General features: G+C 42.1%; 2 protein-coding genes across 4 annotated transcripts in view; both read left to right on the forward strand.

Moving 5' to 3' along the window:
* HAT1 (histone acetyltransferase 1) overlaps nucleotides 1-6,159 on the forward strand; it is a 66,051-nt gene extending 59,892 nt beyond the window's left edge. Inside the window, exons 10-11 of the mRNA XM_088470689.1 lie at nucleotides 4,335-4,451; nucleotides 5,189-6,159. Coding sequence (XP_088326815.1) covers nucleotides 4,335-4,451; nucleotides 5,189-5,356 — 285 coding nt within the window. The 3' untranslated portion in view covers nucleotides 5,357-6,159. The remainder of the gene's footprint in view (nucleotides 1-4,334; nucleotides 4,452-5,188) is intronic.
* Nucleotides 6,160-10,586: 4,427 nt separating this feature from the next.
* METAP1D (methionyl aminopeptidase type 1D, mitochondrial) overlaps nucleotides 10,587-12,504 on the forward strand; it is a 227,306-nt gene continuing 225,388 nt past the window's right edge. For 2 of the 3 annotated variants that reach the window (XM_088470801.1, XM_088470873.1), the window contains exon 1: nucleotides 10,587-10,718. In XM_088470801.1, coding sequence (XP_088326927.1) covers nucleotides 10,664-10,718 — 55 coding nt within the window. In that variant the 5' untranslated portion in view covers nucleotides 10,587-10,663. The remainder of the gene's footprint in view (nucleotides 10,719-12,504) is intronic. The other variant, XM_088470936.1, reaches the window with a different exon arrangement.

Consider the following 12,504-nt stretch of genomic DNA (forward strand, 5'->3'; position numbering starts at 1 on the left):
GAATGTCCTATTTTCCCTGGAAGAACACTGCAGACACTATTCCATATGATTATCTGACTTTCATGGGAATTTAGTCTACTTTCCTTGAAATGCAGACAGTAGTGTGAAAGGCATGAACTTTTACATCTACTAAGGATGTAAGGAGTACGCTAAAAATATACTGTAAATATGTACACTTTACATTCCCTTAAATGGGCAGCAAAATACTGTGTACTGGGACTAGACCTGGATAACTGCACAGGTTATTTGATGCCATGATAAACTATTCTGAGACAAACGTGAAAGCCTTCTTGGTAACCACAGTAACTATACATTATTGGCACTAACTTTATTGAGCAGTGGAGTTTGCAATGTTATAGTACAGCCATGGCCCAAAATTTTGAAAATGACACACAGTTTGCGGCTTCAGTGTTTTTAGACCTTTTTGTCAGATGTTACTATGGTATACTGAAGTAACATAACAAGCATTTCATAAGTGTAAAAGGCTTTTATTGACAATTACATTAAGTTTATGCAAAGAGTCAATATTTGCAGTGTTGACCCTTCTTTTTCAAGACCTCTGCAACTCGCCCTGGCATGCTGTCACTCAACTTCTGGGCCACATACTGACTGATGGCCGCCCATTCTTGCCTAATCAATGCTTGGAGTTTGTCAGAATTTGTGGGTTTTTGTGTGTCCACCCGCCTCTTGAGGATTGACCACAAGTTGTCAATGGGATTAAGGTCTGGGGAGTTTCCTGGCCATGGACCAAAATTTCGATGTTTTGTTCCCCGAGCCACTTAGTTATCACTTTTACCTTATGGCAAGCTGCTCCAACTTGCTGGAAAAGGCATTGTTAGTCACCAAACTATTCTTGGATGTTTTGGTACCTTTCTTTATTCATGGGGTCATTCCATACCAAATCATCACAAAAAAAGTAACTTTTCAACTCGACCATCTCAGATTTTTGTGAATTTTGGTTGGATGGTAGATGGCATAAAGTGATGAGTAGTGACAAACAGGCGCCTAACACTCTTATTGCTGCAGGTGAATTAATTAATAGTACCACCCTTAGATACTCAACAATATATGCAATAACAATTATGACATGAGTTGTCATACTTTGCCATCTATGCAATAACAATTAACTTTCATATATAAAATTTTAGCCCTTAGTGATGCACGGTGTTCATGCTACAGGATTGCAAACATGCAAGCATAAGTTTTACATTTATTTGTCAAGGTCAACTAAAACAAATCATAACTTTGCTTCTATTTGTGGCAGAACTTTCATGTTGGTCTTATTTTGAAGCAAAGGGACCAGCGTTTTCATAAAAAATTGTTTTATATTCAAATATGGACTTTTATCTTTCAAGGTCACATGATGTGACCTTAGACCTTGAATATCTTAAAAAAAAAAAATTTTTTTTATTCGTACATAAATACACTTTCTCTTTGATATTTTTTCGTACACTTAAATACACTCCCTCTTTGGTATAAGCTTTATTTTGGGAAGCCTTTGGGAACAGTAGTAAAAAAATATTAAATATGGCAGTTGAACCCTTCTTGCACTAACCATGCAACTGGTAAGTTCAGACTTGTCTTGTAGTGTCTCTCTGTGTTCTAGGGATGGCCATCTGTGGTTTTCCATCGATGGTACCATTGGTGATAATCATCAATGGTACAATAACAATCTATGGTGAATCATTGATGGTTTGCACCACTCAATGGACACTGCTGCCGCAGACTAATTAAAAAAAAAAAAAAAACACAGCGGGGCTTAGGTGGGCAGGGCTTAGCGGACAGCCAGGGGGGGGACTAAGTTCTGTGTGATCAGTAGAAAAAAAAACCCATCTGGTTCCACTTTGTCATTGATGGCAGAAAAGAATTTGCTCTCTGCCGTCGATGGCAAAACCGTCACTTGTCTGTATTAAACCATCGATATTTGTAAACTATTGATGGTCGATGGCCATCCCTACTGTGTTCTTCTCAGTCTGGCTGCAGCTTCTGAGAACTAGTGATAGAATGGACTAAGGGCCTGATTCAGCTTCAGACGGAATAGCTAAGCTGCTCGCAAGCAGCTTAGCTATTCCATCTGTGCTGGTATGGTAATGCAGCAGGAGGCATCTCGCCCCCTGCTGCATTACGTATCCGAGCTGCATTGTCCAGCGCAGCATCGGATACTGTGCGGACCATCGGAAGGCTAAGGTGACCCATGGGGTCATGCATCCGGCCGTCGCAGCTGCAAGGAAGAGGCCAGGAAATCTCTTGTCAGCCGACAGAGATCCTGGCCTCTTTTCCTCCCCCCCCCCCTCCCCCCAATGTAACGGCGGCAGCACGCCTCCATATCAGGAAACTGAGGCCATCACTGCCCCCCTCCCCGCCCCCAAACGGCAGCAGACTGTCAATCACTGACAGTCTGCTGCCAGTTTACGTGCTGGCTCGCAGACCCGTTCTGCAAATGCGCAGAACGGATCTGGCGCCTGTGCAGCTTCCCTGGTCTCAGGATGCTTTACTGTTGGCATGACACAGGACTGATGGTAGCGCTCACCTTTCCTTCTCCGGACAAGCGTTTCTCCAGATGCCCCAAACGATCTGAAAGGGGATTCATCTGAGGAAATAACTTTACCGCAGTCCTCAGCAGTCCAATACCTGTACCTTCTGCAGAATATTAGTCTGTCCCTGATGGTTTTTCCTGGAGAGAAGTGGCTTCTTTGCTGTCCTTCACACCAGGCCATCCTCCAAAAGTCTTCGTCCTGTGTCATGCCAACAGTAAAGCATCCTGAGACCAATCATGTATAGGGTTGCTTCTCAGCCAAGGGAGTGGGAGTGTGGCCTGAGAACACAGCCATGAATAAATAATGGTACCAAAACATCCTCTAAGAACAACTTATCCCAACCATCCAAGAACAGTTTGGTGACGAACAATGCCTTTTCCAGCGTGAAGGCAAAAGTGATAACTAAGTGGCTCGGGGAACAAAACATCGAAATTTTGAGTCCATGGCCAGGAAACTCCAGGGACCTTAATCCCATTGAGGTCAATCATCAAGAAGCGGATGGACAAACAAAAACCCACAAATTGTGACAAACTCCAAGCATTGATTAGGCAAGAATGGGCGGCCATCAGTCAGTATGTGGCCCAGAAGTTGATTGACAGCATGCCAGGGCGAGTTGCAGAGGTCTTGAAAAAGAAGGGTCAACACTGCAAATATTGACTCTTTGCATAAATTTAATATAATTGTCAATAAAAGCCTTTGACACTTATGAAATGCTTGTAATTTTACTTCAGTATACCATAGTAACATCTTCTCTCTCTCTCCATATATATATTATATGTGTGTGTATACAAAGTATTGTGCACATGTTTGTACATAAAGTAAGATATGTTATAAGAAAGAGGCTCCACACATTAAGTGATAACAAACAATAAATGAAGGTAAGGCAACTGGGATGTAGGTAGAAAAAAATGCTCATCAAGACCACAAGATATCAGTCATGAGTTCAATGTACACAACTCTGAATCGCCAAAATATATTTGTGTATATAATTTAGGTGAAGGATCAACGTTCACACTAATAACACAAGGGTATATACCCAATAAACATTACATTTTAGTTGTCTATGGTGTGCATGTAGATACCAGGTTTCAAGAGTCCCAACAGACCATATAGTATTACAAAAGAACTGTAATCAAAATTCAGTTATTGAATTTTCATTGAAACAATTTGAGAACACTGAAGTCCTCAGTAAAATGACACACCAGAGGATTCCTGAGGGCTCAGTGATGAAACTGGAGCATATATTCCATCCAGATGTGCCAACGCGTCAATAGGATAGAAAACCTGTTATTTGCTGCTTCACACTAAGGGGCAGGTGGATGCGGTTTTGATTCGGCTGCAATTGACCGATGTCTCCTTTCCTTTGCATGCATCGGAGCCGCAGCGAGGATGTGTCGCGGCTACTGTCGCACTGCTCTACAGTGGGCATTCTGCATGACCTTAGGGTTGCTCAGAGGTCCGATTTCTCTCTCGATGTTTGCAATGCTGCCTCTTCGGACGCAGGACGCAAATCTGAGAAGCCGGCAGTGGGTGTCTTTTTTACCATATACCGCTGCATTTGCATAAAATTCTCACATCCGCTGCCACCGAAGCCGCAGCACCGATCCCTCATACATCCACCTCTAATATATAACATGAAGACCCAGACCAATACCCAGTATGCTGCATATCTTATGGAACATTTTATAATCGTTGTTTGTAAGAGGGAGTCAATTGTGAGTTGTTTTTCATTGTAAAATCTAAAAAAGGATTTTAAATTGACATCTCCATTACATATGAACTTGTTTTTATTATCAGCAACATGCAAGACGAGTTTACGAAATTCTTCGGCTCCGCGCTACAGACATGAGTGACCCTGAAAAATCCAAAGCTTACAGACTAGAGATCAAAAAGAGACTTGTCGGGCCATATAAGGTATTGCTGGGCCAAAAACTAATGTCAACTTGTTGGACTGTATAAACGTCTCATGTATTTCAGTTTAGGGATTGGAGAAGGGTTCTGTCAGCATCTTGGGTTAGAAAAGGTTCCTTGTATCCCACTCCTACTGGGTGCTGCAAGACAGAAAGAAAGGATTTTTGACACACTGATAACAATCATTAAATATGTCATCTTAGCACAGATCTTTTTGATAATTAACATGCTGAATAGATTTATTATTGCAGTTTAGATTTGTGGGTTTCATTTTAAACGTCTTAAGCAATCACTACATGGAACAAAAGACTAAAATGTAATTTCTCACGAACACCATTTTACCCTTACATTTGTTTTTTCTCCTGTATGCCCGTTACATTTTATGTTCATAGGAGAGCCTAATAATTCATTTCCTGCCGCAGTGGCAACACACACACACACACATATATTTTACCATAAGCCGGTTAACCTACCAGCTTGGCTTTGTAGTGTGTGAGAAAACCAGAACACCCTTGCAAACACGAGCAGGACATACAAACTCCACACAGATAAGGGATATGGTTGGAAAGCGCTCCGCTAAATATTCTCAATAAAAGCGTAATCTACAAGCTCTATAGAAAGAGCTGTTACTATATATACATGGTTTTATCAATATGTTTGTGCTACTATAACTAAGGCAGGTTTATTTTGTAGTTTTTAACTTGGATTAAAGTGAGCTCATTTATTGTTATACTTTATAGAAAAACCAGAGGGAACTGGCCAAGATGAGGAGATGCCTAAATCCTGAGGAGCTGACCAATCAGATGAATCAAATAGACCTGAAGACACAGCACGAACAGCTGGAGGAGAGCTATCAGGAGCTTGTGTCAGAATACAGGAGGACGATGGAAAGGCTTGCCCAGGCGTAAAGCATGTTATTAAGATCCCCAACATTGTACAACTGTCACAACTTCAGTCTTCTGGTGTTGCCAATCAGTCTGCCCTGAATGAAGTAACCTGTTAGTACTATTTCTAGACCATGGGATTTTAGCATTCAGAGGCAGCATTGATCTTTAAGCTATTAACGCCTTTCCATTTATGGCATCATTTTGGTATGCTGCATAAGCACAATCTAAAAGGACAACTCTGTTTTCATGGAAATGTTTTCTCAGGGGTTATGTGTGCAAAATAGACCAGAAGGGTCTATTTAACAAACATGATCCCTATCCTGTCGCTAACAGTTTTCTAGATTACACTCTGTACAAGAGTGCATTTAGCACACCTGTTCTTCAGCTCATGCGACCTTCCGGAGAAGTGTGGGGCTGGCCGCATTGGGGGTCATGGCCGGCTTCTTCCACAGCAGCTTTGAACAGAGTAGTGCAAAAAAAACAAAAAGCTCCACTGAACATTCTCACACCGAAAATACACAACCTGTCATAGACCAGTGTTATAAGTATGATGCCTTTCCAGAAAAGAATTTGGGGCTCAGTAGGCACAATACCTGTGGTAAGGTGTATTATTTTGACCTTATGCATCACTTCTTTGTATTAAGAATCACATGTACATATACAGTGCACAACTTTGCTCCAGACTAATGACATATACACTGGGTATATACTGGTTTTCTGTGCATTTCAACTTTATTTTTCTAGCATACTAGGTGCTAATGTATGTTACTTATTCAGCGGCACTTACAACTAAAAATAAAAAAATAGTCATGGTAAAATGTTCAGTTGTGTCCTTTTCTGATGTCCTATCATTTGCATTTTACAGTTTGTTCCTCGACAAAACATATTACAGATAAGGAACCTGGCCGGGGGCTCTCCTGCACTTATACTTTGAATGTAGATTTCCACTAATCTGTAATAAAAAAACAAAAAACAACAACCAATAATAATAAAAAAAAGAAGCCTACAACCATTATCTGCAGCATTGGGGAAGTGTGGATTGGAATAGTATGGGGTTTATTTACTAAGCATTGGATGGAGATAACGTCCCAACCAATCGACTACTAAAGCTACACACTAAATGATTATGTACCCAGCGATGCGACCCACGATCCCAGCGCCGATAGGCCGAGCTATCGGGCGGTCCTTATACACTGAGCGATCTGGTGCTTGACCGCCCGATATGCTGGCTCCTGCCGCATAGCGTTGCAATGGTTCGTCAGCCGCATCGCCTGATCTTCCTGCATGTACAAAAGATCAGGCGATGCGGCTGACGACCCCACGGGAGCGCGCACTACATGATGTAACGCATACACACTGCACGATATTGCCGATTTGTCATTCCGATGTGTCGGAATCGGCCAAATCGTTAGCAGTGTAGTATGTAGGGGCCTTAACTGTTATCTCACAGGCTGTGTTTGAAAAATGACAGGAGCTGGTTGGTTGGGACTTTATCTCAGTTAATGCAGATAATGGTTGTAGGCTTTATTTTTTTTTGTAGCTGTTGCCATGGGTTAATGTATGAGTATTGGGGAAAATATACTTTCTAATTTCTTGTAGTTCTTCTTAAGGCTACATACAGACAGCATTGCTCCCCATATGTGGTACTTTAACTATAAAAAAAAAAAATAATACTGTCCCCTATATTCTTACAGGTAACACTTGTCTTTCGGTACATCTCTGTATTCTATATGCAGTGTATGCTGCAAATGTAAGAATAGCACAGACGGAGAGCAATACCAGCTGTACGACTTCTAAAACTATTTTCTCTAAATTAATCTTCTGCAATCTTTCCAATACTACCCTCTGCTCTTAAGGCGCGTATCCACTATACGATAAAATGTAACAATTACGTTTATCGTTCAATCGTTCATTAATCGTGCAGTGAATATGCCGGCAATGACCAGCGATGCGTGCTCCGGCTGGTCATTGTCGCCATCTGTCATCGCCTGAACAAGCATGCCAACCTGCCGATATCGCCAGGTTGTGCATGTCCGGGGATGAGGGAGGGTGCCTGCACTGAACGACATATCGTTCAGTGTAGGCACAATACCCACTGCACAGTATGATGAACGATTACGATGATGTAATCGTACAGTCGTTCTACACTCGTCTATTGGATATGCACCTTTAGATTCACACATTTATATCTTACGATTGTTAAAAATATAAAAAATGTTCTATGGAAGTGGTTCCCAAACTCTGTCCTCCAAGGCACCTTAACAGTCCATATTTTCAGGATATCCATATTTAAGTACAGGTGACTTAATTAGTACTTCAGTCAGATTGATTGCACATCTGTGTACAAGCATGGATAGCCTTAAATTCTGGACTGTTAGGGTGCCTTGAGGACTGAGTTAGGGAACCCGTTATGTGGGATAATAGAGTAAGATGTTTCAAACCTTCTAGAGGACAGGTTAAGCCGTTGCCCAGCTTCTAGTTATTAGATAGAATGTACTTGATTGATAAATGATAGGTAGAAGCTGATTGGTTGCTATGGGCAACACCTCCATATGTCCTCTTTGATTTGGTGCATCTTCCCCGTATAGTATAATGAAATCTGTTTCCCAGTGGACCTTGTGTATTCCTGCAAAGTGCTCTCAAAAATGTTAAGTTCTAGTTTGCGGCCAATTAGTTTTCCTACAGCTGGACACTTGTAGGTCCTGCTGTGTGTTGACCATGCAGCTGAACAAACCACAGGTGCGATGCACCTCATACCTATACATAGACCTTATACATGCTACAAAAGTATTTCAAGTACAGAAATTCAATGAAGACCAGATAGGCTTTTGTATTCATTCCCATGATTTCTCTTAGCATTGTTGCAGCCTGTACCTAGTTTTTTTGTTTTTTTTTTGAACATTAAGAAAAAGTGAAAGTAGAGGTTTGAGGTGCTCTTATGATGCGTCAATATGCTTCAAATATACAATTTCATGGTATTTTAAATGTATCTTAAAATGGTACATAAAGAACATTGATTCGTTTTTTTTCTGTATTTTCCTAATCTAAAGTTTGTTTCCCCAAAAAATACTGACCTACTGATGGAATCAGATATTCTTCAAATCCAGTACGTTTGTGGATGGGGGTCTAAATCTGGCTACCGTCAGCCCTGTAAGTAATTGCCGGGGAAGAAATGGTACCTTCCGCAGTGTTATGAGAAATGTATATTTTGATTTAAGGACTGCCCAATCAACTTTTACCTGACCGCAGTACCAATCCATTCTACACTTATATACTTTTGTATTATTTTGTTGCTCCTAACTCTGTTGAACCTGCTTTAAAATTACCTAAACTACTTGCAAAATTTACATCATGAATGTGCACATTTACACTTCATAGTACTTCAAATCGGTAGTACAGTCACTATCACTTCTGCCTCATATCTGTTGCCATGGGTTAGATCAGAGTAGGCATCCTGTGGTACTCCAGCCTACACGTCCCAGCATGTGAGGGCATCTAAAACTGGCAAAGCATGCTGGTATGTGTAGTTCCACAGCAGCTCTGGGGTGCCACAAGTTGCCTACTCCTGGATTAGATCCTGACCAGGTCACCATCTGTGTGCAGTTTGTATATTCTGACCATCTTTCGTTTTTAGTCATTGATTAAGTGCAGCCTGCCCGTAAATCACAGCCATCAAATGCAAAGCTGCCTGCTGACACACATGAGCTGTAAACTTGGCATACACTTCTCTGCATAACACCTCAGTCTCATTGCGGAAGGCATAAATCATTGTCTGGGCCCTGTATTATTAATGGTGTCAATCTTTAAGGATTGGATTGATATATTGAACACGTGTTTTCACTGGGTATCCGTGATATTACAGAAGAGACAGTTTCTGAATAATTATATGAATTGTTGCTATGTACTAGTAGCCTTTTGCAGATTTCTGTAAAATCTCCTAATTGGCGATGCAGACAGCAATCCCCATTATTTTCAATGGGAACTATCGTCTGACCCCTATGTAAAAAAAGTTTGGCACCTTTAGTTAGCGCCACTTTCAGATGGCGTGAACCGCTTTTTGCCTATTAAGGCACTGTCAGTCACCGGAGAGGGATCTTACAGTCACTCTCCCGCAGGATCAGACATTTTGCTCATGCACAGTGGCCCTCATTCAGAGCCGCTCGTTCGTTATGACCGATGTTCGCACATCTGCGCATGCGTACGCATTTTAATACGCATGCGCGAACCAGTGTGGCCGAAAATCGTTTGTTCGCTAAATAGCAAATGCCTGCTATTTTGAGTGACAGGAGGAGGCGTTTGTGGGTGGTAACAGGAAAGTGCTTGAAAACGGGGAGTGGAAATCAGAACGCAGGCGTGCTTAAAGGTCAAAACGGGCGTTTTTTGGGTGTGCATAATTAATACAGGAGCTTCATTGACCACGTCACTTGATTGATTTATAGTCAGAACTGCTCGCAAGATTGCGGTAGGAAAAACCAACCACAAGAATAGCGAGCAGTTCATACGCTTTTCGATGTACTCGATTAATCTATTAAATAGCGGACATGACGTATGGTGCGAGCGGCCAGGGGGCGTTTTTTTCAAATTTACGACCGCAAGTTTTGTTCGCTCGTTCAGACATAGAGGCGTGAACAGACCGCAAAGAGCGAACGTTCATTTGAATAGCCACCCCTTTTTTTGGAATGAGCGAGCGCAAATAGCGTACAGCTCTGAATCAGGCCCAGTGTCAGATTATTTGGAGTAGTCTTGGCAATGTGAAAGTCTCCTCCAATATGCCAGGAATTGGGATGTAATTTGTAGGGGCAGTGTTTATAGCCTACAGCTGTCCCTGTGAGGGAGTTTATTTGTTAAAACCTAGGGTTTGCAGCAGTGCTGCAAATATTAATAAATTGCCCTAAAGCTGGACTATTAATATTAAAAAAACATATTACACTTGGACCCTAGAGAATTGTCTAAGAACAGTGGAAGTTTGCATCCTGGAGATATATCTAGCAGAATAAATCAAAAGGGGAACGAACAAGAGCTATAATTCTAAGAAATAATTATATATGTTTTACATTTGCTAGCCATATTAAAAAAAAAAATATATATATATATACACACATACAAAAAAAATGTATGTATGAATATCTCACCAGAAGAAAACCTGCGTAATCCGTTTCTCAGGCACTAAGTTGTTATACATTCAATATACGAAAAGTTTGCTTTTTACAGTAGTTTGACTCTGAAGCGCTCCGTTGTTTCACCAGTGCGGCATGGTTGAGTTTCCGCCAGTAAATGTCAGCCAATCGGTGGCCGCGGATATCGTCCACGTGAGAACGCCGTGCCTGCATGCACCTGGTTAGAATGCCGCCGCTCAGAGCACTGCGCTACATTGTGCACAGAGGTAAGAGGCGGCAGCGCGGCTAGGCGTGTATCCCTACGCCGGGGACACCACTGAGTTCTCTGTCCTGACCTTGTCACACTGCCTGTGCCTGTGTTATCACCTGAATCACAACATTAAACGTTATGTCAGCGGAAATGCCATCCGAAAATACTGTATACTTGGCACGTTGTGTGACCACAGTGGCGAAATGTTTCCCAATGTTGCTCAGTCCTATAGATATATTACTTTTGCAAGTGCCACTTACTGTGTACTGTCCCTACCATTTGCTTTCACGTTTGCACTTATATTGTGCTTGTATGTGCCCAGTTTTATATGTGCACTGTTTTCCCTACTGTCCTGTAAGCAGAGCAATGTGGCAGCTTACAAATCAGTGACCATACTAGCAATACATTTCCAAAAAGTTGTGTCACGGTTCCTGGTAGTTAGCTCAACTCATTTCCGTTAAGCCCCGCCGCAGGATATATAAAACACAGGGCAGGGCTGGAACTAGAGGGGTGTTAGGGGGACACGTGCCCCGGGTGCCGGACTTGAGGGGGCGCAGAGCAGATGTCGGAGACAGGGCTGGTCAGGCAGCCGAGGGGGGCCTGGGTAGCTGCAGGTGTGGATTTGGAGCCGCACGCCCGCAGCCCTTGAGAGACACCGCCGCCGTCATTCTAATGTGGCGCAGGTCGTGAGCCAAGCTCCTATTGGTCTCGCAAAGTGCCACCAAATTTGAATGACAGCAGCGTTGTGTCTCTCAAGAGCTGCGGCCGTCTGCCTGCGCGGGTGTACAGCTCCAAATACACACCTGCTGCATAGACACAGGGGGACAAGGTAAAAGGCTGCTGGAGGGCCCTTGGGGTACATAATGTAGAAGGGCATTACTGTATGTGGCATAATGTGTTATAAGGGGCATTACTGTGCCACAAAACCACACACCCTTTTCAGAAGAAGGTCCTCTGTTTTGTTTTTTTTGGCCAGGAGGTGGGTTAGCCAAATTACTGCCTTGCCCCGGGTGACAAAAATTCCTAGTTTCGACCCTGCATAGGGGTAGATGTACAAAGCCTTGGAGAGAGAGATATAAAGTACCAACCAATCAGCTCTTGTCATTTTACAAACAGCCTGAAAAGTGACATTAAGGAGCTGATTGGTTGGTACTTTATCTCTCTCCAAGCCTTAGTACATCTACCCCCACAGTGAGGTGCATTTATTAAAACGGTACCACAAAAATACTGTGCAAAAAAAAAAATTGTTTAACAAAATGCATTTATAAAAACAGCCTTGTTCTTTCTTTTTTAATGTATGTTCATAAATGCTCCGAATCGATGCTTTTTTTGTTTAATGAAAAAGTTCCAGAACTACAGTTACAAGTTGATGTGAGATTTTGTAGTAGCTTCCACACTCTGGATACATGTGCAGATAGCTACTTCATTCATTTCTGAGTTGGTTTCTCTGATTTCTTTCTGTTTTTGGACTTAAAAGTTATACCAAAAAAGGTTCCAGTACTGAAGGTTCCTGAGTACCAATCACTCACAGCACCCTGGTTGCAAATCACAGATGTGTAGAGTGTAATAGAAGAGCAATCTGATCATGTTCATTGGTCAAGTCTTGTTGAGTAGGGAAAGTGCTCTTTGTCTCTATATAGAGAAATAGAAGTGTATTGGTCTTGCACAGTGCTAGGACCATGGGGTTAATTCCAAACAGGCAATATTTATGGAGGTTATATGTTGTTTCGGAATGTGTTCAGCATCCCGGCGGTCGGGATGTCGACGCTTACATTACCGGTGCCGGAATACCGACGGCGCTC

The sequence above is a fragment of the Taudactylus pleione genome, unplaced genomic scaffold (assembly GCF_031769625.1).
Source record: "Taudactylus pleione unplaced genomic scaffold, aTauple2 ptg000004l, whole genome shotgun sequence".
NCBI lineage: Eukaryota > Metazoa > Chordata > Amphibia > Anura > Myobatrachidae > Taudactylus > Taudactylus pleione.